The 26,574-nt window shown below is 43.7% G+C and overlaps 2 protein-coding genes across 9 annotated transcripts in view; both read right to left on the minus strand.

Annotated features, from left to right (window-relative positions):
- CCDC181 (coiled-coil domain containing 181) overlaps positions 1–15,075 on the minus strand; it is a 19,205-nt gene extending 4,130 nt beyond the window's left edge. For 2 of the 6 annotated variants that reach the window (XR_003255208.1, XM_026075867.1), the window contains exons 1-3: positions 4,267–4,771; positions 2,711–3,694; positions 29–175 (exon numbers count right to left, since the gene is read on the minus strand). Coding sequence is in view for 5 of the 6 variants with exons in the window: in XM_026075867.1 (XP_025931652.1) it covers positions 29–175; positions 2,711–3,694; positions 4,267–4,404 (1,269 nt within the window). In the remaining variant the exon portion in view is untranslated. Of the gene's footprint in view, positions 1–28; positions 176–2,710; positions 3,695–4,266; positions 4,772–6,752; positions 6,820–10,188; positions 10,237–14,259; positions 14,292–14,992 lie in introns of those variants that run through there. The other 4 variants (XM_026075869.1, XM_026075870.1, XM_026075868.1 and 1 more) reach the window with 4 other exon arrangements.
- Positions 13,085–26,310, minus strand: SLC19A2 (solute carrier family 19 member 2). Of its 3 annotated transcripts, none has more exons than XM_026075872.1 (7): positions 24,643–24,801; positions 23,924–24,529; positions 20,407–20,629; positions 16,044–16,236; positions 14,993–15,134; positions 14,260–14,428; positions 13,085–13,119 (listed from the first exon to the last, which is right to left on the minus strand). In XM_026075872.1, the coding sequence occupies exons 1-6, from the start codon at positions 24,799–24,801 to the stop codon at positions 14,303–14,305; spliced, it is 1,449 nt and encodes a 482-aa protein (XP_025931657.1). In that variant the 3' UTR covers positions 13,085–13,119; positions 14,260–14,302. The 3 variants fall into 3 exon arrangements, with proteins under 3 accessions (XP_025931657.1, XP_025931660.1, XP_025931658.1); XM_026075875.1 differs by lacking the exons at positions 13,085–13,119; positions 24,643–24,801 and adding exons at positions 25,522–25,668; positions 26,230–26,310 and having other exon boundaries at positions 14,282–14,428; XM_026075873.1 differs by lacking the exons at positions 13,085–13,119; positions 24,643–24,801 and adding exons at positions 25,522–25,668; positions 26,132–26,201 and having other exon boundaries at positions 14,282–14,428.
- Positions 26,311–26,574: the final 264 nt, after the last annotated feature.

Here is a 26,574-nt window from a genome sequence, read left to right on the forward strand (position 1 = left end):
TCCCACTTCTACATTTGAGAGCTCTTACTTTGCTGTTCAAGTCTTCTAGCTCCTTTGCACGCTGAATTCGCTTTTGTTCTTGCACTTGTTCTTTCTTCTTCTGCAACCAAGCTCTAAAAACCATCTCGTTCTCTCTTTTCTTCTGTTCTTCTTGTTCTCTTTTTCGTTCTTCTTCCTTGCATGAAATAGAGAGTGAATAAAAATCTTATTTTTTTAAATAATCCTCTTAATATGCAAAGGCCTTCATTGTCACAATGGACAATAAGCAAGTTGTTTGAATTTTATATCTGACACATACAAAAATGCTAGTGAAACAGGAATACTCAAAGACTGCATCAAGTTGATACTATCTTTAGGAAAAAGCTGGCCTGAGCACTTCCCTAGTTCAGGCCACAGTCAGATGCTTTCAGTCTGACCCCCTTTTTGTGATTACCTCCATTTCCATGATTCATCTCACCTCACAGACATTTCAGTAGAAACAGGTCAAGACTTTTAAAATAAGATCTGTCCAATAGCTCTGAATGGCTTAAAATCATTTTAAACTGACCCATTTTAAAAACAAGAAGCATCACAGGCTTGCTAGACCACTAAACCCTAAAGGACTTTTAACTTTCTATGGACTGCAGGCACTAGGTTATAAATAGGAAATTTTTCTGGACATGAAGTCGTAATGTATTTGATTAGGAAGGCACTATAGCTTAACACTTTTCTCAGGTTTACAAAATGAATCTATTTTACAAAATTGAAAAAAACTTTTTGTAAGTATTATTAATTGCATTTTAACTAATGACAAGTGTCTACCTATAGGAGAAAAGATTTCAAAAGATTCTTCAGACAGATATCAGGACATTTTTACCAGGTTTTGATTCTCTCTGGCACAAAAATTATAATCCCCATTAATTTCAACACTCAGAGAAATCTGCTTTTCCCTCAAATAGATGATGTTCCTCTCACCTACCTGCAACTTTCAGACTGCATCCTCCAAATTTACAATTTGTACTTTACTGGGGGGGGGGGGGGGAGCTAATAGTTTCCAATAATCCCAAGATATGTTCCCTGCCTAGGAAATCCATAATGTGTTATTAGTTCCCCTTCAAGAATGAAGAAATAAAGTAATACATTTTTACCTTTTTCGTAAGTTAGTCAACAGAGAAGGGGATGTAGCACACTATCAGGATAATAACCTTCCCTTCCTCCACCATACTTCTTGTTACCTTAAATACATGGAGTATGGTGCCAAGAGATCTAGTCTTGTGTGTACAAACAACGCAAACTAGTAACTCTTAACATTTCATACTCCTTGTAAATGAGCTAAGTCTCAGCAAATTTTTCAAATAAAGCAGGCTTGACCTGCTTTCCTGGAGAGAAAGTAGCCTTTCAAGCTCTTTAGCTTATGTTTAAAACAACTAACTGGAATCCCAGAGAAGCGCGAATGGTTTGTGTAGAATCCGAACTGCCTATCCTGTCTTGAATGAATATTCAAAAACAGAGTTTCCTGATGCAACCACTATTATGTTCATGTGGAACTTCTGAATTGATCAAAATCTTGCTTTTAAAAAACAAATAGGAAATCTTTAATATTTTAAATATCAAAACAACTCACAACATACATATTAAGCTACCTTTTTGCAATGGTATGACCATAATGCAAAGAGAAGCAAAATGGCCACACTTTTTAAATTTCTTGTAAAGATTTCTGAAGCTCCTGTTATAGCTGTCACAGGCTGACTCTTCTATTAATCATTGTTTTTCTGAAGAAGACACTGGAGAAAAGAACTAAAATGTTTTGGGTTTTTTTTTTCCAGTAGTGCAATAGTATTAGATACTGGTTTGATTTTCCAAAATAGAGTATACATTTTTTCCTTTAAATTACCGACCTGTGTAGACACAAGAAGATTAACTATGGTACCTGGAATATTTTCTTCTTCCTCTCTGTGTAGTGCCCAGGTAAAACCAAGTAAGAAGAAAAAGCAGTATCCACAAAGGTGGAAAAAAAAAAAAAAGAAAAAAAAAAGACTTTGCAACAAACTAATTGGGAGAATTTACTACAACACTCATCCATGTAAAACCTTTCTATGAAAAGAAGTATCCAGTTACATTATCATTCAACATGACTTCACCTGCATGCATCTTGAACAACCAACAAGGCATGCCCCTTTTGAAGTTAGTCATATCTCCCATACATGTTGCACACCCCCCGCCTTGTCCATAGCTCTCACAGTCACTCCTGTGTAAAATCTTAATCTATGTCTGAACACTCTCCCATACAAGAATTACCTATTGCATACTTTAGCAGCAGCCAAATGCACACCTGCATTACTGTGGTCAATGCTAACTTTCTGCATTGCAGTGTAATCAGTAGAGGTGTGATATCATGTACTTAACTAGGTTTCTGTAAACAGTGGGCCCATAATGGAACTTACATAGTGAGTCAATAAGCAAAAGCAGTAAGCACAATATGGCAGAAGAAGGCATATTTATGAAGGATATATTAAATACTTAATTTCTCCTGTGAGCAAGACACGACCCTGTGCCACTCTATTCCTTTTTAAGGAAAGGAGTTTTGAGAGATTCTGTACAAACTTCAGAGAATTATTATTACTGCCTCTTTTACCATGGAAAGATGGAATAAATACATTGAACACGTGGCTCTGTGAAACAGAGAAGTGTGATGGTCACTGGGATCTGCTCGATGCCTCTGTATCCTTACCTCTTTCCTCAGTTTCTCCTTCCTTTGTTCTAACTGCTTCCGCAGCTCTTTTTGCCTGGGAGAAAGACAGTAAGTGGAACTTCTCACAGGCATATTTGCAGACTGCGCTCTCTGTGGAGTCTTCTGTTTTCCCAGACTTCTTGCAGCATTGATGGCAGAATTTGGACGACACTTAGGGTTAGATGGAGGCTTAGGGAAATACACACACTCTTCTTCAGCAGGAGAGAAAGAATGTACTCCTGCTTTTACTAGAGATGCGTCCTTCATTTGAGACACAGTGCCACAAGAACTGTAGGGTGAAGATTTGGGAGAAATACGTTGAGTTTCAATATCAGTGAAGGAAACACTAATTGGGGGCAAAAAGCCCTGGCTTTCAATATCACATAAACTCAAGAGTTCAAACTTTCCATCTTTTTCCACTAGGATCTTCCCATCCTTCTGTTCCTCATCCTTGTCAGTATCTGGTGAAAGTGATGTGCTTTCCTGTCCCATTTCATTAGAAATATGCAACTGAGATAGCCTATTTGTAACATCATCTCCTTCTGCAAGATCAGCTTTATAAACATCAGCATCTTCTAAAGGAGGAACTTCAAGATCTACCAACATATCCTTAAATTTTAATTTCCGTTCTCTATTCTCATCCACAGGAGCCTGATTCTCCAGCAGTTTGTTGGCTTCTTCAATCTTTTCCAAGATGTAGCGCTTTATTTCTTCCTCCTCTTCCTCATCTAGTTCCTTTTTGCTTTCCAGCTTGGACTCCTGGATAGAGCATTCACTATCGGTGTCAGATACATGGTCCCCTTTTTTAACATCAGACCTGGATACCAAATGTTCTTCATTGGGCTGACTCACTTTCACATCTACATTTGCCTCAGAAAGCTGATCTATATTTTCTTCTCTTTCCTCACTGTCTTCCCCTTCCTCAAAGTCCTCCAAGACTTTATCAATTATTGCATCAATATCCTTTGCATTTTGTTCAGGATTCTAAAAAAAATAAAAATAACTCTCTCAGTCTATTCTCCCAACAAATAACAGCATCAGAGAAATAGACAGGAAAGCGCAAGAGAGAGAGAGAAGAGCAATACTGATTACACTAATCCTAAGACAGGCTATCAAATATAGTTAATATCACAACCAAAAGCTTTTTTGGCACTAACAACTCTTTTGCAGTTTCCCCATATTCCCATCTACACAAAGTTTAACAAACCATGGCCTGAGCAGTAAAGTGATCTGTGACAACAAAAAAACAGAGTACTGTGAGTTGCACAAACACTTAAAGGAACCTGCAGTAGAAGCGGAAGTATTTTTGAACCAAATATATTCTTTCCAATGAACACTGAATTTTCTGATTTAAGACAATCATAACCAAAATAACCTGTTCAATGAACTATTTTTCACTATAATTCCAAATAACCCTCCTTGTCCAAATTCAGTGACTGTACATATGCATTTCAAACCACATTTCAAATCACATCATTGAATTCTGTGCTTACAATTCTAAATATCATTCTTTTATTCTTCTAAATAAAATAATTAGCATTTAATTTAAAAAATACCTCTCTTTCACCAAGGTTTTTTTTTTCTTCTTCATTAATTAGCCATTCAAGGTCTTTTTCAAAGTCATCCTCATACTCTATGCTTTCTGTTATATCATCCATGTCTGCTGGATCGCCTTGGTCTTCCTTTTCACTCATTTTGGTGATGTCTTAAAGTAATACTACAAAAGGAGAAAAAGGCCTATTTTAAGACACTAGCAACACAAAAATAGAACATTGGTATCTCTCACAGCACCCACATAAAACCTGTGGGCAATATCAATACTATTATTTAGATAATGCCACAGCACCTCAGAATGAAGGCTCATAAATGGTTTATAAACATGAATGATTTTTGCCCTTCCAGCTCCAGCTACTAAGTGGAGATTTGAGACAAAGCAAACTCAGGTCACTTAATGTCTTGCAGGAAATCTTTGGCAAAGCTAAGACTAGAACTCATGATCTCATGACTTGTAGTCCCATGCTTCACTAAAGAGATGATTCTTTTCTGTTTATTAGAAGTACTAAGAGCTTCCACTGCTCTCAGCCCTGTTTTACATTGTTGCTTTATGTCTGTCTGGCCCACCTTCCTTTAAACAAATGTTAACTTGTTTAAAGTCATATTACAAAGTTGTGGGATGCATAAACCCTGGAAGATCCCTGCCATTGCTTACGATACATCAAATTAGGAGAAAGTTTCCCATAAGGACATATTAAAATGAGAAGACATTCATTAGACTCGTGACACAAACACTCTGCTAGAGTCACTGAACATTTACAAGCAGCTATCTTTCAAACCATATCACTTCCACTAATATTAGGGGAAAAAAGGTCACATGGAAACCAATTAAGACTGCTGGAAAAAGGATTCAGTTTTAGTTTGAATTTCCAAAGAGGACAACAGTGGGAAATACTCAACAACCGGTTAATCAGGCTGGATATAGTCATATCCATGACAGAACTGAAGAAGAGTCACTATAAAAAACTGAATCTTTTAAGCAATCTTTGGACTGGCTAGCACACAGGTGCCAATAGCTCCTAAAGAACTGCTTAAATGCCAGTGCCTGGAGATCCAGGCTGACTGCCTGACATACCACCCTCTGCCCAGCTCACTCAATTGAAGACATCTACCTGCATCTAAAGGCAAGAAAGGGTTAAAGACATGTGGAGATACACAGACTAGATAGCTGATTCTGCTCTTTTTACAGCTTTACCACACATCATTCCTTCCCTAATTTGTTCATCACTGTTTACAAAAGCAGGAAATGTTGATTATTCAAAAGTTCCTCTTCTCTTTGTACCTTCTGCTGCATGCTGGAATTTGCCACCTCTAAGTGTCTCTCTTACAGGATAAATCTGTCTCATTTACAATATACTAAAAGATCACTCTACGAGCATCAGCATATGGCAACCTAATATGGGATCTAAGAATTAGCTCTGACCCAGGATGTCCCTGCAACAGCAAGATGGCTATTGCTCCTTATGTCCTCACTGTCTGATCCACCCTGCCATTTCAGACAAGTCAGGTGGCACCTGGACTTCCCAGCTGTCAAAGCATTTTGCAGCTGTGGCCCTAAACAATGACTTCCATTCTGTCTTGAAGATGCTGCTTATATTACTTCAAGCTTTTGTTTTACATTCTGATGAGCACCTTTGAGTTCTTCATTATTTATTCACGTGAACATCTGCTCACAGCCCTGTCTCTTAAGACCCTGTATTCCATGCTTGACAAGAATGTTGCCCTTTTTGACTTCAAAATTTAGCCAAATGTTAGTTAAGAGGAAAGAATGGTAATAAACCTGGTAATAAACTTTGATGCAAGCTTGTTTATACAAAAGTTTACACAAACTTTATAAAAATTCCTCTTTTTCCTTCATCCCTATTTTGTTCAAGGAAAGCAGGCAATTTTTCCTCCTAAATTTCAGCTTCCTTTTAGCCACCACTTACCACAGTAATCATTTGTTCACACTAGGTTTCTCTCAGGCTAAATTTCCGGAGTTTATTCAGACTGTTGTCTTGGCTTTCTACCTCATTTCTACTTCCATCACTCTGTCATTCGACATCTAAACCTTTTTGCTTGGAAGTGCTCCTCTCTTCACAAATATCTATGGTTTGGGTGCTGGCACCTACCTAGGTTCTTAATAGAGATTACTCTGCTCCACCATATACTCAACACAAAAGAACTACTCCTCCTTACCTTACTTCTAATTATGAGAAGCGATTACATTCAGTGCCCTGCAAAGCTGAATTGGGCTCTTAACGAAACAGGTTCATACCAGTATGTGTCACTCAGCACAAATACTGAACACAATTCATTTATAATACATATAATAAAGGACAGCAGCATAAACCCAGTCTCTTCTGTTGTAACATTGGTTTCAGGACCTTGATCCAGAAGACTCTGAATCAGCTCCTATTCTATTCAAGTTCTTAAACAGTAAAATTAAAGTGCTTGAACTTTAATGGGAACCAAAGGTATTCAGGAAATCTAAAGTCTTCACTTTTACCTGCTAACATGTAAATTTTGGAGGCGGGGGAGGGAGAGGGGAGATGTATGCTGTAACTATGAATTCTTCTGCAAAGCTAGTAACACTTCCACTTGGTTATACCCATGCACAGGCTAGGCACAGTTACTATAAAAAAACATGGACACTGTCATTGGCATTTACTACTTTGTTTCTTTGTACCAAAAATATATATACATGTATGTACGTATATATATATATATATATACACACACACACACACACACACATCCAAACCATACAATTTTACTGCAGGGAGCAGACACCTGCGCCTCAGGGCCTGAGCTTCAACACAGAACGATGATCTACGAGTATTACCCAGCTGCCGGTTTCCAGACCGGTGCTGGCCAACGGGAGCTGCTCCTACTCGTGAGAATCGGCGCGCGTAACCCTCGCAAGCCGTCAGATGTTTCACGGGACTCTCCCACGGCTGCTATCCACGCACAAAAGCACACGCAGCAGCGTTTCGCCGGGCTGCGGGTATAAAACCGCGCCACACGCAACGCAGCAAACCGGCGGCAAACCGGCCCGGCCCGGCGGCGTCGCCACGGCAACAGCGGGGGCCAGCCCCTCCCCCCCCACCGGCTCACCTTCCCGCAGCAACAGTCACCGCCGATGGCGGCCTCCGAGGGCCAAACTCCCCCACCGCCCTCACCTTTTCCCTGCCGCCGTCGCCTAGGCAACAGAGGCCCGGGCTCTCTCGCGGGGCGGCGCTGCCCCGTTGCCGTGGAGACGGGCCTCGGCGGCGGGGCGGGGCCTCCCTGCCGGTTCCCTGGGCCCCGCGTCCGCCGGCCGTTGGCGGCGGCCCCGCGTTGCCACCCCCGGCAAAGCGGGCGTTTAGCCTCGGGGCCGTGGCACACTTTCCTCGGAGCAAAAGGGGACTTAATATTTGGAAATTAAAAAAAAAGAAGCAAAAAACCTAAGGGCAGCACCCCTAACTGCGGTCATCTGTACCACCACCACACAAGCATGCATTCAAGATTACTACTAGTGATTTAAAAGAGGGCTTTTTGTGCCTAGATAAACATGTTTCAATATTATTGAATTATGCATTTGTTTGGCACTGGCAGCGTTTCATGTCACAGCTTGCGTGTCGGTAGTTTTTGTGCTGTATTATTCATGCCTCAGTTGATAATGAGCAATTTGAGCAGGTTGGAGCTGATGAACTCAAAGCTACAAGTGTCAAAATGTACGCTTTTATTAATAAGATAGCTCTCTTTTTTTTTTTTCCAAAGACATGCCCCTCTGTATTAATCACTTATCACTTTCAGAACTTTGAAATGTAAAAAAAAAAAAAAAACCTAAATAAATAACTGTCCCAGTTCAAGGAGCTGACGCACGGATGACAACTGGAAGTTGAAAGGAAAGGCTGTATACCTACAGCAAGCAAGCGAGGGATACATCAAAGACCTGTCTAGGGGAAAAGAAAAAACAAAAAAAAAAAGCAGAGGTTGTAAACATGGTACCTCTGTGATTAGCAGGCCTGAAAAGGAGTTGCATGACAAGTAAATCAGCCATGAAGCATATAAAAAGCTCATTATGGACTGGAAGCCCTTTACACGAAACACAGGTTATCAGCCACATGAAGCAAGAACTGTGGTTGCTAAGCTCCTGTCACACTCTGTAAAGGGTGGAGAGCTCTGCCACCTGTTTTCAACAAAGTAGAAACGATATTTGAACAGCAGGCTAAACTTTCTGATCACTTGTGAAAGGCTCCTAGCACACAAAAAATGCGATTTTCGGTGGTGAGACACAGAGAGCCACTGGTTAAAGGCTGGTAGGCCAGAAGGCTGCACACCTCTCAGGGCAGAGCGCCCACTTCACCAGAGAGTTAACGTTAATGGAAGAAAACATAGGCAGAAACCAGCCATGAATAAATTTAGCCTGGACATTGAAGGGAAGTTTTCAAACTCTCCAAGTAGCAAGGGTAGAATTAACCTTTCATTCAAAGTAGTAAGGGCAAATAACAAAACCATTTCCAGACACAGCTCGGCAGGTTTACGAAGGGCTCTGTGATGTGGTGGCCTGTAACAGCTGCAGTCTGGTCTCTACGACCTTGGGGTTTCTTCTAACCCTGCGGCAAGAGGGAGAAATGGGCTCTCAGCATTGTTTTTGGAGAGCAGGAAGGGCTCCCTTGGATATGCACCCGAGACAATGCTACACCTGCTGGCAACAGCTCCACCACGGACCTCACCCAAGGTCATGTATTTATTGCATGCTTAAAGACTAAACACCAAAATTCTGATTTTCCACATCTCACAGACAGGTGGCTTTGTCAAGTTCATAGCAGACTAATATAAGCTAAAAGCTTTGATGTAGTCCCCAGCTCTCTTTATGCTGTGCTTTTACCATAAGACCATCTTTCATTTTACAAGCCACTACCACCCCTTTCATTCAAAAGAGGTGCTTTATTCCACTTGTAATACATTCCACTTCCTTGTAACAGGAGAATTAGACCCAGTTGCTGGAGGATCAAGCTATAATGCTTGATAATGATAATTTCCTGATATTTTCAGATCAATCTAAATGCATGACTGTGTTTGTTAACCCATATAATGTTAAACCTAGGATTTCAAATGTTCCTGTCTGTGAGGGAGTTGCACATGATAAGTTGTGGAAAAAAAAAAAGGAAAACAATAGCCGAGCAAGGAGACTCCARGGATAGGCCCTAATGTGTTGGTTGCTCTTTTCTATGTCATTAATCAGATACTGTGTTTACAGAGCAGTGATTTATGCTGAGCAAATATATTTCACAGATACAGACTGCGTAACACTTTCAGGGCAGCACCTTAACACCTTTTGTATGTTTTGCAGGAAACAGCCTAATTTACTCATACCAAAACAGAGGTAAAAATGGTCTGAGAGATTTGCTGACGGACATACAAAGCAGCAGGGCACAGGGAGACTCCAGTATTCCAACAGGTGAGAACCTGCCTCTCCCCGTATCAGCTAGGCACATGATGCCGGGGACCTGCCTGCCTTCCCACAATGACTGATGCTGTCAAGAGTAGCTACAGTACCCAGAGTTTTCCTTGCCCTGCCACCTTCTGTAACCAAAGTCCCTCCCTCCTTCCCAGTACTTGGCTCCACTCATGCCGACAGAGAAAAAAACACAATCACTTCCGTACTGACCGCTTCCCTTGCCCCAACAGCACAGCTGGCTGTTTCACACTCACACGCAGCTGGAGGGTAGCCCAGCTGTAATCCTGCAATAGCCCTGGAGTACAGCAGTGGGTGGTGCTCCCTGCAGCAGCCTCCAGCAGGTCTTACTGTTTATTACCTTTTGCACAGCGTTAAGTCCAGCACCTGGCCTCTCCCCCTAACAAAGATCCTATAATAAAGTTCAGGAACTATGCCAAGTCTTACCAGCAGTACAGTAGCCTGGTGCAGTATACATGAATCCAGCTGTAATACTTACCTTGAACAGTCCTCGACATTTACTGGAGCCCAGAAACAGCCACAGCATCCCAGGGAGACGCCCCTGCTGTGCGTCGCATTTATCTCGTCTCCATCAAAACGTGCTGCGTGCCGTATCTCTAATGCAGGAGTTAAGCTGCTTGACTGTAGCTGCGTCTCCCTTTTCATCTCTCGCTGTACGCTGTTGCCTGCCCGCATGGAGGCATGCGATGGGAGGAGCAAGGAGAAGCACCATGGTTCATGGGACCTGCTTTGCTTGCCAACAAGAGCGGCCTCGGGATTCCGGACAGGGCACCTTTCACCAGCACCAGAGAGATCAAATGCTTGTGTCCGTCTTAAATGGTAATGCTACACCGCTCTCAAGCATCAGTTACCTTCCTGCTTTATATATAGATTTTAATCCCTTGCATAGTCAAGAAGCCCCTGGATGGCAGTAGTGCTCAGCAGATCAGATAAGAGTCCCAAAATTAAGGGTAATCCATCAACTAGCAGAAGGAAGAGCAACTGCCCTATTCTGGTTTTCTGAGGTGAGATAGGGGTGTGGGGGAGAAATAATGGTGGGTTGGGTTTTTTCTGTTTGTTTTTTTTTTGGGGGGGGGGAAGGGGTTGCACACATTGTAACTTACATTTTCCACAGTTCTTGATATTTATTATCAAGACCCCCCCAAAAAAAAGAACAAAAGGAAAATCCCCTAACAATCCCACATGCCCCCCCATCTCTCCTGTAGAAGAAGCATTTGTCATCTGCAATTGTTCCATGCACAAACATGGGAGTGGATATTTTATTTCTAAAACAAGATGCAAATAAAGCTGCAAGTTTTGGTAGATGGAGTGTAGTTTTGCTTGCATGTTCATATGGTAGTTCCTTCGGGCAATAGCATATTTAGAAAATGCTTACAGATAACATTCTTTGTTTGTATACTGCTAGCTTGGGAGAACCCACTCTTTATTTCCAGGTGCAAAGACACTCCCAGAACCACCTTATGCATTCCCATGCACCTGGCTACTATCTTCATGTCATTGAAGCTTCATCCCTTCTTACTCAGACAGCCATAGCTCCTGATTTCAATTTTGAATGTTCTTCAGATCTGTAATGTTCTTCCCCATGTTTTCTTGCAAATCGCATGGGGCTCCTATTTTGTTTTTGGGGGGTGGGGAGGGAACCCCTACTCATCCACTGATTGATATAACAGAAGCACAGACCTTACTTAAAGGTATGTTGGTTACGGGCTGGAACAGGGACAGCTTTTCTTAAGCTATGTTTCCAATCATCAAGACTAACATAAACAGGCATTAGTGATCCCTCCCTCTGATCCGACATCTGCTTTCCGTTAGTCTCCCTTTGTGAGACGAACGCATCTATGTCTACTGAGTAGAGTTAACCTGCACTAGTGATTGACTTTCTCCATTGCTGGGCTGGCCTGCATTGGAACTGCCCACTGGTATTTTTGAACTGCTCAGCAATTAAGGATCTTTAATACCAGATGCAAGACACAAGACTAACAGAGTTCTGCAAAACTACACAAAACAGTCAACAGCTGTAGTCTTTTTTTTTCTTCTTCTTTTTTTTTTTTTAAAGACTTAGTTCCTTTTTGCATTGTTTATCCATCCTGTGTTTTTTTCCTTTATGTAACAAAGATGCTCAGAACCACCTGTGCTAGTTACCTGCAGCAGCAGTGCTCTGGATTAGCAAGGTATCAAAATACAAAACAAACACTGGCCACAGAGGAAATCTCATAAAATATTTTTATTTAACAAAAATAACTATTCAATCAGAACCAAACTGAAGGAGTCCTATGAACAATGCCAACGTGTTTATGATACTTCATAGGCATCATATCACTCTGTATATAGGTCTGGTCCAGCTCTACAGTCACCTCATCACCACAGCAACAGTGCAACATAGGAACCTAAACAACTTCCAGGTTTAGCTTCCATACATTAAGTGTAGCATGCCACTTTATTACAGTTGCCACAATTTCATGACTTTGGTAGAAACACTATTTTGTTATTGCTGTAATTCACTAGTTAGTTCTTGACTTGCTTTTACAAGACTGGGTTGTTCCCCCAAAATTTGTTCTGTGTGAAAAAACACGATTAAAACTGAGCTTCTTTTGCTTATTTGACAAGTGCCACACACCCACTCCTCACCCCTTGCTGCAACTGCCATCAGGCCAAGAAACCCAATGGACAGGACATGCACTTGTTATCCTTTTCCCAGGACAGCTTATTAGTTAGTGTTTCAATGCTTCAGAAATTTCTTTTTTTAATGATAAAGAAAGGAATATATACATGGGTGGCTTCAAGTTTCTGTTTCAGGATAAGGCAGTTAAGTTTGTGTATAAATGCCAACACAGCTTAGCGCCAAGACATTTTACAAGCCAGACTGCAAATACAGTGAGGTTTTGGGGAGCGCGTTCCCCTGAGCAGCCAGCCTGAAAGGACTCCATGGACCCCATACCGCACATCCCAAACTGATTAATCATTCACCTTATGCAGTATAGACTGAGGCTCACACAGATGATAAAAACTGTACCTGTCCCAGCCAGGGGAGAAAAGCCTTTCCAGCCCAGGTGCTGTGAAAACACCATAGCATTAAAGAAACCAAGCAATAAACCAAAGCTGCTTCTTCAGGCTCTGACTGGAATAAACTCTAATCACCACACAGAGAGAAGGCATGGAGGGGAAGCACACTGCATAGCATCTCCCTTGCCATTTCTCCTGCACACTTAAACTCACCATGAGCTGCACAGCGGCAGAGACAGTCTATAAGCCAGCCCACAGTATACTATGGATATCTGTTGCTGTGCAGGTTATGGTGCCCAGGTAACCAGGTGCCAAAGCTCAGAACAACTCCTTCCCAGTGCTCAAGTGATTTGGAAAAAAAGTTATTTCTAAAAACAGGTATATGGCAAGTCCCACATTGCTCTGGCTGAAAATAAAGAAAAAACAAAAACAAGAAAGAAAACTCCCCAAACATCCATTTTTCTCCTTAGGTGGAAAGAAGAGGTAGAGCTAGTGGCCAGAGATCCACCAGAAGCATCAAGGCATTTTAAAAGGCAAAGAAGCAACAGATCAAGAAATCAATGTTTTGAAAAGCCTCAGGCATTCATCCTGTTAATTACAATAATGACTAGCATCTATTCAGTCACCACAGTCACCATTCTCTAAGGTTATAAAGAATAGCTTAAAATCCTGCATTTTCGTTCTCAGTGCTCCATTCACATCCACCATCTCACTGAATCAGCCCAGCCTCAAGGTTATGAGTCAGTGACTCCTACGACTGCTGGAATCTGGAGTCCCAAAGGACAAAGGCAAGGACATCCAAGGGTCCTGGGGATTAACATTTTGTCTAGTTAGACTCCCTCTAAGCTTCCCCTCCAGCTTTACAGTCCCTTGGGCATGGGCCTTCACAGGACAAGCATCATTGCTGATAACCCATTCACCAGCATCACAAGTCACCCCAAGTTAATTTTTCCAGGGGAAGTACCATGATCAGCTATGGTAAAACTCTGGCAGTAGGGATAGCAGGCAGGAACAGCAGAAATAGTACAAGCAACTAAAGGATGTATGTGCATATACAGAAACATGAGCGTATGTCTCAAAGTGTATTAATCCTCAAAAAGGTGCATCCAACAGCATGGGGCAGGCACAACAAAAGCCACGCTGCAGAGCATGGACTTAAGGCCATCCCCTATCCCAGGCCTGGGGCTCTCCAGAGAGGCCTACGAGCGCCCTCGCTTCTACTCTGCAGCAGCATCTCAGTAACAGAAAGAACAGTAGCAGTTGACCAGATAAGGGTGAAGTGCCTTTCTGAAGGCAGTCTCCAAACACACAGGCTTAGACCAAAACCTCCCAAGGCTTTGACTTTTTGAAATAAAGTTCTCTGCTGCACTTCCCATATATGCAACAGAAGAACAAAAGGCATTTTAGAAAGACGATATTTGTTCTTACTTACGTAAGAGCTAATACATATACATTCTAAAATGTGATACTAATATAGTATAAATACAGATCAAATACAGTTAAGGTGACTGCCTTGGGAAGTAAAGGCAGAGATTAAAAGACAAACCTATCATTTCATATACAGTTGCTGCGAGTCTTCACTTGGTGTACTAATGGCTTTCAGGAGATCTGCTTTGAACCTGCTCTTGTCTTCTGTAAGTCCTTATGATGCTGTAGATACCACTCCCCAAGAACAGCATAGAGATGGCCGCAAAGTAAGAGGCATAAATCATGAACTGCAGAAAAAAACCCAACCAAACAAGAAAACCTGCACTTAGAAACTAAAAAGATCTACTCTTTTACAGCAATCATCATATGGAGAAAAACAGACAACCCCCAAACAAGTTATGGGATTGCTGACTGAATGCTGCTCCCAGTCTGCTGTCTGCCTTTATTGCTAAGTTCACCAGCACTGATGACTGATGTTAAATAACAGTTCAGTTTCCAGACCCATGGATCTTGCACATGGCTGCAGGATAATGGCATTTAGATACGATAATTGAATAAAACTCCCCGCAGATCATGACTACAAATCAAGTCCTGAAGTTGGTAATGCAAGCTGAGTATCCATCTCTGACTTCTCCATGGGGGACAGAAATCAGAATGGCTGAACAACACTGATACCAAATCTGTTAGAGGGTTAACACACGAGTTCCCTTCCTCTTCTAAAATATCATGAGTCAGTAAACACCCCTCTGTTGGCAAACACTTGACCCAGAAACAGATAGGTGAGAAGCTTTATAGCTTGATTCACTTTCCTCCCTCCCTCCCATTGGTAAAGATAAGAGAGGCTACCATACCTGGGTGAAGATGTCTAACCCAAGCCCGCTGGCATCCACGACAATCAAAGTGAGCAGAGTCTGAAGTGCTAAGGCAATGAAATTATTGACCCCAAATACCAGGGCATACCGCTCCACACTAAGATTTGTTGCAATCTGGAACCTGTAAAGGAAGGGAAGACCAGAAACATAAAGATGGGGAAGCAGCAGGGAAATGCAGGAATAGAAGGAACTTCTCTGGACATGGCATCAGATGAGAAGACTATGCAACCCAAAGAGTTGCCAAGGCTAGTCCAGTATTTTCCACAGTTAGATTACTTCGCACTGACAGTGTACTTTGCCAAGTAGGACCATGACAGACTAGCACAGAGACTAGAAGAGACCCAGAGGAACATCTAAAAGACTGCAAAAACTTTGGGAGCTCTGTGAGTTGCAGTCTTACCAAAGCAGCCTCCTTGTCTGGTGCAGCTGCAAAGGGCCTGGTCACCCAGAGAAGGTACAATGCTCTCCCAGAGAGTTGCTGGCAATCTTAAAGCCTACCGTGATGTGGTCCGTAACCTCCCGCATCCTTCTGACCAGAACTCCCTTCACAATTACCAGCTTCAGCATCTCTCCTCACATCATGCTTGAACTATCATGTAGCACTTGTGCGTGTGGTTGAACAACAGCTGCATTTTCCTCCCCAAAGTGGGAAGTGACATTAAAGAAGTTTTCCTCCTTAGAGTTTAGGGAAAAATGACCCTCTATTACATTGTTCTCTTCTCATCAGCTAACACTTCATTCAAACCATGTTTACAAAGAAACATTTCCCTGTCAAGCAATGCTATCTAGTATTTAGAGACAGTTACTTCAGTGTCATGAGACTTTTGACCTTGGGCAGGTTGCCAGCAGAAAAAAATCTCTCCATGCCTCAGTTTCCAACCTGAATCACAACACAACAGTTTAGCCCCCCCTTGTAACAGATTTCCAGATTCCTGGCAGGCAAAACCTTACCTACATGGAGAAAATGCCAGCTTTCACAACAGCTATAGTTTTGAAAGTAATTTGCATTACTCACTCAAAAAGTACTCACGTTGCTATTGTGATCAGCAGCATGTAGATAATTCTGAAGACAACATATGATGCATAACACACCCAGATGTTATGAACAGTATCCATGATATATACAGCAGCAGCAATAAGAAAGGAAAACAGGGCAAGTGCCACCTCACCCCACATTGCCCAGGATGTTTTTATATGACCCACAACAAACACTGCAACAGCTCCTGTGAGGAGAAAGGAAAACATAACTGTTAGTTGTTCAAAGTGATTCGGAGACTGTGGATTAGGGTCCGTGCAGACCCTAATAGCTAACCGTGAGTGAAGGACACTAATGTGTATACCTTAGAGGTTCTCCTTCCTGACCTGACCTCTCTCACCTGGAAGCCTACTGTAAACTCCCATTCACTTTTATGGGAAGGAAAGGGAAGGGAGAATAAATAAATAAATAAATAAATAAAAAGTCAATGCCAGTTGCTTCTGAAATCTCCTCCCTGGCTTCATAAGCACTACAACCCCACGACTCAGACTGCTGCTGCTCAACAGTCTTCTGTATTTGACTGTAAATATTGTCAACTGGGCTACAGAGAAATGCAAACTCTGATATATTAAAAAAAAAAAAAAACCACACACACTTAGCTAATGATTTTGTGGTGCTTCAGAGTCTACATTCACTGGAATGGGGGGGAGAAGGGAAGGAAGATGTCCACTTTGATACACAGCTGTTAGAGCTTTCACCCAGGAAGCAGAAAACCTGAGTTTAGTGTCATCTTTGTACTGGGCTACAAGAGCGAGAGCAGGAGTTCAAACCTACATCTCCCAGGAAGCATCTTAACTACAAGCTACTGGGGCTGGAAGAAAAACAAAAAAAACCCAAACCCCAAACTTCTTTCACTGTTGATTGTACATGAACAATCTTTTACATCCTTTACTAAAACAGGTTTCTAACTCCTGCTGGCTTAAAAAACAAAACAAACAAAAAAACAAACACACACACAAAAAAACCCCAACAACAACACACAAGGGGGGGGGGAAGGAAGAAGACAGATCACAACACGGAAAAAAAAAAAGAAGTTATTTCACACAACCAGAAGATAAGGTGTGATTTCATGCACCATCACAACTGTAACTACTGAGAAGCTCAAATACATATCACATTACAAGAAAATTCCTGCTCAAAATAGGCCTTGTTCTGCAAACAAGCCAAATAACAACCAACAGCATAACGATGCTGCTGTACACAGCAAACCAGACAAACAGCATACTGACAAAGGGAGGTTTACTGGAGATCTCTGAAAAACAGGATTGTATTAAGCATTTGACCACTATACAGAAGCGCTACAGTGCAGCATCCAGGCTCTTTGTAACCCTCAGCTGGCCTATCTTAGAAATCCTTCAGGCACATGAAGGCTCCTTGTGTACCATCAGTGTGTACAAACTTGCAACCCTGACAGCCCTTACATCAATCTTGCAGACTAACAAAGGTGGCTATGCCAAGGAAAAGGACTTTATTTTCCCTCCTGAACAGCTCTTTCCAGTGCCTGCTGTGACATTACCCAACTGACATTTTCCACTTTGAAAGACTGGTTTCCCTAGTAGCAAAACCCTGAGATACAGAAAGAAGCTAAGTCCCTAGTCTCCTTTCCACTGCCCAAGCAATTCAGAAGTTCAGGAAGAAAGGCATTCATCATCTCACTTTCTGGGATTTAATGGCAATTCATGAAGTTGTACTCCTCCTATGCTTGAAGGCCGTACCAGCCCAACACCTATTTGTGAAAACGTATACAATCTGTGCCCTGCAATTAGGCATCCAGAGCTGATTCAGTGGTTTCAGACCTCAACCTTTAAGTGGAGCATTGCCACATTGCAAAGAAGCTGCAGGGATTCTTCTAAATAGTCAATTGGCCTCACTAGAAAGAAGAATATTTATCTTGCCCAGGACCATCTGAACGTAAGAAAACACTTCTTCTCTCTGTGAGGGTGGCTGAATATTGGAACAGGTTGACCAGAGAGGCTGTGTAGTCTCCATCCTTGGAGATATTCAAAACCCAACTGGATGTGGTCCTGGGCAACCTGCTCTAGGTGACCCTGCTTGAGCCAGGGGGGTTGGACCAGACAATCTCCAGAGGTCTCTTCCAACCTCAACTATTCTGTAACAGGAAGCTGATGGTCACATGAATCACCATGATCTACTAAGACCCTTCTGCAAGACAGCACAGGTACAAGCAGGTCTGGCAGCAACATCTTGTGTGAACGTTACCAGATGTTGCTCATTGCTGACCACAGAATGATTATGAGGTGTGAAAATGGCAAATGAGACCTGAGATGCACCAGGAAAAGTATTTCCAGTAAAGGGAGAGAAGTGAGGAGAGATGCTGTCCTACAAGTCTGAGGCCTCATCTGAAAATACTGACTGCAGTTCAGTCATCCATCTTCAAAAAGCTTATCTTCAACAACAACAAAAAAAAAATAGTAGAAGAGCTTGCCTTCTTTGGCCCAGAGCAAAGAATGGCTGCCTACAGAGAGGCTAAAAAGAGACAATTCAGCACCAAAAAAATACAACCTTGGCATGAGATCAAAGGTAAATGAACTGGTCATGAATAAGTTTAGGCTGGAAATTGGAAGGAGCTAGAGCATTTGCTCTAGTGCCTAGGAAATCAGGTCACTGGATTCCCATCTTTAACAGGTTCCTTCCAGTCCTGCTACAGATTTCAGGCTTTTAGTTGGAATTATTTTACTAAACTTCACTTGTCTGAATCTGTGTCAAGTTGAAGGATTTTTTGGTTCTGTGTTTTGAGCAGTTCAGGGACAGAGGTTAATCTGCTCTCAGAAAACTTCACCGAGATGATTCAGCCATTTACAAAAATGATGCTGGAGAAAACCATCAAGATTGGAAAGAAAAAAGCCTCAGTTTTGCCTGAATATAGAGACAACCACTTTTCTTCAAATAGGTCCACTGTCCACAAGCTTTGGAGAAGGGCCTTAACATAAAAGGCACATAATAAGGTTTGAAGAATGATCCTTTTGCTGTTTGGTTTTTGTTTTTTAAATCTGTCCACATTTGGTCCAGCTACAACCCTGTAACATAATCAATTTTTAGATGCTTGGTAAAGACTTTTCAGAAACTGAGAGCTTCCTTCTGTGAAGGTATCACTTTACAGAGCATGCTCCAATCATAGTAAGTGGGACTTTCTCAGTAACAGTGAATCACAGTTATGGGCACAGATGCTGACTAGTACTGGTGTCTTCTTTCCCTCAGTACCAATTTTTCTTCCTGGGACCAAGGCAGGATGGCAGAGGAAGCCAAATCAAGCAAGAAATAAGAGCCACAGCATCATGGGAGAGTGGAGGAATAGAATACAACCACATGCTAATTAAGCTTAGTGTGCTGAAGAAGATGGTTTAACAGTCAGAGCCTTAAGAATCAAATCCCTGACAGTTTCAAGCCAAACTAACAACAGGTGCTAGACCAGTTTTCAGACCTGCAAAGCTGCCATGGCTCCCACTGAACTCCAACTGGAAGCTGAACATGTCTAAGCAAGCATCAGGCCTTCATTCTTTGTATACCTTCATTTCTGCTGCCCTCTCCCCCCCGCAAAAAGATGATGCCCCCAGCAGACGGTGGAACGATTAATCCATCAAAGAAAAGGAACATACTGCAGCACCACCTAAGGAACCTCTGAAAGGATACGTTAGCAATATTAGAAAAGTATTGTCCTCATTCTGATAATGGAACAATATTAAACAACTTAATAAGCAAGATGTTCATATTGACTGACCTACCTGGCCCTTTCAAGTCAGTGACTTCTTTCATCTTATTAACTTTCTGCTTAACAACTGAAATGACTACATGGTGGCTCACTGCATGCTGAGTATGCACAGGAAACTCACATGTTCCCTACACTTCCAGAGAAAGGAAACAAACCAACCAATCCCCTGCCCACCTCCACCCCCAAAAAACCAAAACCAAAAAACAATAAGCATTTAGGACCCTCACTCTGGCTATGAGTGGTTAAAACAGGCATAACCCCTACTGTTTTAGGCCAGTAGTCACATTAACAAACAAGAACATAGCCAGCCATGTACCTGGAACCTGCTGCCAAATATTTCAGAAAGAAGATTGACTTGCGAGGCTCCTTTAAACACCTACATACTGGATCACAAGCATTAGTGCTGCATGAAGCAACAAACTCAGTACTGAATACTGTACTTGTGTACATCACAGGAGACTCACCCCAAAGCAACATCACTTAGCACTGTCCTAGACCAGAGATTTCCTCTGCTGTGTATGCTGACAAACGTAAGATGCTTCCAAACTGTGGCTCTGGTGATTTTGAGGGACACGAGGTGTTTCTCAGCGGTCGCACAGCAAAGCAGGAGCTATGTCAGCAGCTTACCTAGCAGCGTTGAGACTGCCTCCACACCACCGTTGTAGATCTCTGAGCTATGGGAAGGCAGCACCATCTCCCACAGGCCCTGAGCGTAGTTGATGACCTGGAAGTAGCCGCAGGTTGATAGTGCCCACCACACGGACCAGCAGAGCATGGTTCGGGAGGAATAGCACTGTAGGAAGTCCTGCCAGAGGTCTCTGAGCACCTTTAAAAAGTCTACTTTCTGCTCCTGCATAGATTGGAGAGGGAGGGGGGAGAAATGTTAGTCTCTGCTTATATGTACTCACATTGCTCTACTAGATTGCTCATTTCAAGTGATCTGATCACTAGTGAGTGATATTACCACTTTTGGTCACAAACCTCCAGACAGTATTGAATAAAAAGCTTCCTCAGGACTGTCCCAGCAGCTGGTCTCTACCCTAACCAGGACAGCTCCCTTCTGTGCTAAGGAAGGGTTCAGTTTGCTCCCCATGACCCATTTGATCCTTGGCTCTCTTAAGCAGACAACGGTAATTGCTAGTTGTTGAAAGCACTGTGTGAGCAACTGAAGGGCACCAAAGAGAAAAAATAGAGAATGGACCACAATATTCATTCTGAGCAAACAGGATCAGAAGCCAGTACTTCATAAAGGCAAAAGCATTACTGATGCTTTTTGCTTGTTAAGTCCTGATCCAAATTCAGCTAAATGTGATAGTGCAGAGAGTATGAAAGAAACTAGATGAGTAATTTTCTCAAGGTCACTTTTCCTTAGTACTGGTGTTCAGGGATTACAGTGAAAATGAAAATTGCCTTTTCCAAAGGCTGTTAGGATTATATACCAAGCCATTTTATGTGAACAGCAGCAGAGAAAACTAGTATATCTTTCCTTTGTAACTAGAGCTGCTAATTATGGTCAGTGTGTGTGTACACAGAGTCTTTGAACACAGGCATACCCTTTTCGTGGAAATCAAAGCAGCAGTTACTTCACATAAGACTTTGCAGAGCTCCTGAGCCCCACTAAGCATCTGTAGCCCTGTAAAGGATTTTTCTCTTTACTTCCCTGAAGGGAAACTTCTAGCATAGTTACAGGACCAAGCTTTTGCATATTGTGCCATTGCACATCTGGCTTCAGAGCAGTTTCCAGTCACCAGCAGCAGTGATTTGGGGCTTTTGGCCATGTGATCTTTTCCCAGGGGAATCATGCACTGCATGCCTTGGAAAGGCCATTCTCCATGAGCAATAAATCTCATTTTAAGGTCTCTCCAGTAAAACCTTCAACAAAGATTTTAGCCTACTGTGTCCTGAACTCCTCTTCTGCACCCTTCAAAGTGTCACTAATTTCTGAGTATCCTTGTTAAATATCACACAGTTCCTTTGGTGCTTTGCCAATGGCAAGATAATTGCTCTGGGATACTTGCCCCTTCTCTAAAGCCTGACAGAACCACATGGAAAGAGGTCAGCTCAAGGCAAAGTAAGAATATTAGCAACATAACTCCCAAACAGAAGGTTTTGTATGAAGCACAGGTAAACCAGGGAAGGGAACTGCTATATATGCTGCAAAAATTGATTCAGCAAGTTCTACACAAGCATGTGCCTGATGAGCCAGAAGGAGCCTATCTGTTCTCCCACCATCTGGAAATACTTCTTCAGTACAATTACTCATACAGCCATTAATTTAGGTTTACACAGTGTGATTACCATTTCCTTAGTAAGAAGAACCGTGATCACATGTCAATGCTTCTCAGCTTTCAGCAGCTGGTACAACTGAACTAAGCAAATTCACACCTATTTAAAAATTTTCACCATTAGTTTGGAACCACCCTTGCTCTCATAGTATGGGAATGAGATAAAAGAAAGAGGGACAGATAACTGATACTAAACCCTTAGTCACTACTGGCACAGAATTTTAGATGCTTTAAGGTGTTATAGTCTTAACTTGTTTAATAAATACCCTTCAACATGTTAAGTATACCATGGTTCAAGATACTTCTGTTTTTAACTGCTTCAGTAAAGCCATTCCTATCCTAAAACTAGAAAATCTCCAGAAGCATTTACAAGCTATCACTAAAATGACTATGCTGTTTCCACTGCTGGCACCAGAAGGACTGCTAAGGAAAGTACCCTTTGAGCATTGATGCCAGTATCTGAGAATAGCTCAACTCTGACAGGGACTGTGTGAGGTGCTCCCTGAGCAAAAGGCCAGGGGGAAAGGCCTTCAGGTCAAATCCACCGATTCAAATATTCCACTATTCCATCCTTGTTTCTTCCCACAGGAAGACAAAGCAAAATAAAGACTGCCCTTTTTTTTATTATTCAGTATTTTTCCCTGCTGTCTCAGCAGCTGGGTCTTGCAGAACTGGGCTGGACGGGGAAGGATTAGTTCCCTGAAATGTTAATTCTTTTAATTCCCAGCTGCAGCCTGAAGAGGCACAAGCTGAAAGCAGCCCCTGATGCTGCCTCCCCGGCACCAGTTAACACAGCCAGCACCAATCCCCTCTCCCCTCCCCATGTGGATATTCAAGCCACAGCTCTGACACATGCAGGAACAGCATTGCCTACACATGCATCTATTTCTTTGCTTTTGTCTTAAAGAAAATTACACCAACTCCTCATTCCTTTCAGTCAGGTGACTGGCTTACTTGTAAGTGAATTCCCTGTTAGTTTTCTAAACCCACAGAAGGGCTTACTTTCTGCCCTGTTCTCAAAACCAGCACAACCTCCTCCTGACCAAAGAGCAGCAGTGACCTCTCTCCCCACCAAAGTTCCCCCATTTTCTTTGGGCTGACTTGACACTTCATTTCCAGTCCCATCTTGGGACCCCCTTATCAGCCAAGCTAATGCCAGCCAAGCCTACACAACACCTGAGCCTCCACCGCGGCCTTGAAGCCTCCCTGCCATGCTGGGCTCCAATAAGTGTGTATTACCTAGCTGACACATGGCAGAGACCTGTCCAGTCAAGCAACTAAACACAGGCAGCAGGCCTCAAAACCGGAGCCGCTTTGCTTATCTTGTCACGAGACGTAACACATGCCATCACTGATTAAGGGACAGTGCCTGTACGCTTGTTTCCATGCAAGGGATCAGGTATCGGTAACAAACGGGACACATAACTGCCCTCAGTGACTTCGTTATAAGTTACATAGACCACAAAAGCGGGTTGCTACTGACTTAGCCCCTGGTGTTCTGGCAGATTGCATTAAACACTGATTACGCAAAGATGTTTCCTGCAACTTATCCAAGTTCTGTACATCTGTGACATATCAGTGTCAGCTCTCAGGGAGTACTACAGTTTCCTTTCAGGATCATAACATAAAACCCAGTCACTCCGTGCCCTGCGGAACAACTCACACAATAGTTGCAATATATATACATATACATGACAGTTGCGCGTGTGTGTGTGTATATATACACACACAAGTATACACATACATGCATGTGTGTATGTGTGTGTGTGTGTATTTGCACACACACATACATATATGCATATATGACAGCCACATGAGTGTTGCATCTTCTGTTTATTTCAACCCAGGACACAGCTTACCTGCTTCTGTGCTGATTGCCCCTCCACATTTAAGGGAACTTTTGTCTCATCCTCCCAGCCGGGCGTCCTCTGCATGTCAGGATGATCTTGGACAGCTGATCCATTTTTACAGTCTATGACCTTCATTTCCCTACTGATCTGCTGACTTGAGGCATGGTGAAAGAAAAGGCTCTTCTGGGGCATTGGCAGAAACCAGGCCATACCAAAGGCGATGGATACACAGGTTAAGGAAATAACATTTAAGCTGAAGAGGGACCAGCCTGCCACCGACACAAGGACCTGCCCAGAGACCGAGCCCACGGTGTAGCCCACCAGAGTGGCACTCCGGCAATAACTGGTGACTTTCTGGTACAAGTTCAAGTCGACGACACTGTAGATGTACGCGTAGTAGGCGATGTCCGTGGCGGTGCCCACGCCGTAGAAGAACTCGAGGAACTGGACGGCCAGCAGCCTCTGGGCGTACAGCAGCATGAACCATGTCACGATGAAGCTCAGGCCCTGCAGCAGCACCACGGGCTTGTACCGGAGGTAGTCAGTGGCCAGGAACACCGGGAACAGCAGCACCAGGTAGGAATAGGTCCACACCGGATAAATCTCATTGAACACCTGCAAGGGGAAGAGACAGCAGTAACCCTCCGTCACCAAGGTACATAAGAAAAATTATTAAAAAATATATATACAGGTATATATGTACGTAAAGGCCCGCCCGGCGCCAGTACCTGGCTCTGGGTGAGGTTCTTGTGCGGCTCCAGCAGGTAGCGGGTGAGGAAGGGCTCGGAGGGCCGCACGCTGCAGAAGAAGCCGTAGGCGCAGAGCAGCGCCGTGGGCAGCGCCCAGCAGCACCCGCCGCCCGCCCGGGCCCCCCGCGCCCCCGCCATGACGGGCCGGGCCGGGCCGGGCCGGGGGGGAGGAGCGGGGAGGGGGGAGAAGGCGACCGTCGCCGCCGCCGCCGCCTCGCAAAGGCACCTCCAGCCGCCGGCCCGCGGCGCTGCTCTTCAAGGCCATTGGCCGACGCCCGTGGGGGCGTCTGGCCCGCTGCCCCCTGATTGGACGCCGCCGCCTCTTCCCGGGAAGGGCGGCCAATGGGAAGCGGGGAGGGTGGTGGGCGGGGAAGCACGTGGGAGGGGGGCGGTGGCGCGAGCAGGCGGGGCGCCCTCTCCCCCCCCCCGCCGCCGGTGTCCCCGCGCGGGCGGGCGTTGAGGCCGTAACGGACGTTCGGGCACGAAGCGGTTGGGTGGCGGGCGCCGCAGGTGCTGGGCAGGGGCAAAACCCGCGTTTGTCTTCCTGGTGAAAACCGAGCTGAGAATGATGACGGCAGCTGGGAAAACGGTAGATGTACGCGAACAGCGATAACCGAGGGACGCGGTGCCCTTTGACGCTCCCTCCCTGGCCCGAGCGGGAGGCCCGCTCGACGCACAGCGTGTTTTAAGGGGTTAGGGGACACGGTCGAAGCGCTCACCGAGAGCCGCGCTGAGGCCCCTCCTGCCCCTGCTGAGGTGCCCCCACGCGCCGCTGTCCCCCACGGCCTCCCCATCTCCCCCTTCCTCTGAGGGGAAGCACAAGACTTTCCTCAGAGGTAACGTAAAGGGACCCTTTACCTTCTGGGCTGTTCTTGTTCTTTTCTTTTCTGGTCCCAAATTAATCCAGCTGCTGATCTCTGTCTTTTTTTTCTTCTTCTTCTTCCCTGTAGCAAGATCAGAGCTGGAAGCACTTCCTTGGATTAATAAAAACTTCACCTTGTTGACCTGTCAGAAGAAATGTTCAGACAAGAGGAGAAAATAAAACTATCGCATTCAGAATAATTCTCCAGAAGCTTTGCCCAGGACTGTTCTCAACGCTTTGGCAGCCCTTCTCTGAACCATTTGTTGTTCTGCTTCTCAGGCTACCCCACATCATCTTCCTACCTGCCTGCTTTCCCTCTCCTTGTACTTTGCTCCCTCAGTCACAACTCCATTGCTACCAGTGCTGCGGCTTCCTCCTCTACACCGGTGCTTTGCTCTCCAAATTGGCTAACACCACAGAAAATTCACACAAGGGATCAGACCTGCCCCCTGTGCAATCACGTATCCTGCCTCCTAGCTGCAGTCAATACTTGAGGAAGCAAAATGAAAGCCCTCCAAAAGCATCTGGCTATGCACAGCCAGGAGGCAAGAACAGGCGCTTCTCAGTCCCCAGAATAGATTCCTTGAACCACAGGATTTTATTTACCTCCATCATTATAGCTTAACATGCATAGCTACAAAAGGTTTGAGGGCCGTAAGATTATTCAGCTCTGTAAAACTCAGCTAGACATTTTGCTCCTGTACCATCTGGTGTCAGTGATTTGCTGCTTGCTGGCTATCTGCTGGGTCAAACAAAATTTCCTTTTATTTGTTCTCAGGCCATTGCTCCTCAGCAGCTTCATGTCCTCTTTTGTTTGCAGGTTTATTAGCATGTAGAAAAAAAGAAAAATAAAGACAATAATTGCCATTTTGCCATACCTTAGCTTGAAGCAAAACCCTAAACAGAAAGCATCAGCTCCTATTAATACCAGCATCCATCTCAGCCATCTGCAAGGAACTGCTGATCTCTTAAAGCAGCATGGCTAGAGTAAAAAGGGCCAAAGCAATGACTYTAGTGACTGCTAAACAAATTGCAATGGGGAAGTGAAC

Source organism: Apteryx rowi, unplaced genomic scaffold, assembly GCF_003343035.1.
Source record: "Apteryx rowi isolate R43461 unplaced genomic scaffold, aptRow1 scaffold_413, whole genome shotgun sequence".
NCBI lineage: Eukaryota > Metazoa > Chordata > Aves > Apterygiformes > Apterygidae > Apteryx > Apteryx rowi.

What these genes read in the sequence shown, in the direction of transcription:
- SLC19A2 (XM_026075872.1), bottom strand. Translation starts at nt 24,801, where the DNA reads ATGGCGGGGGCGCGGGGGGCCCGGGCGGGCGGCGGGTGCTGCTGGGCG. An exon ending in CTGCTGATCACAATAGCAAC is followed by an intron (nt 15,135 to 16,043) that starts GTGAGTACTTTT and finishes CTTCCTTTACAG; the next exon opens with GTTCCAGATTGCAACAAATC. An exon ending in GGTTAGACATCTTCACCCAG is followed by an intron (nt 14,429 to 14,992) that starts GTATGGTAGCCT and finishes TTTTTTCTGCAG; the next exon opens with TTCATGATTTATGCCTCTTA.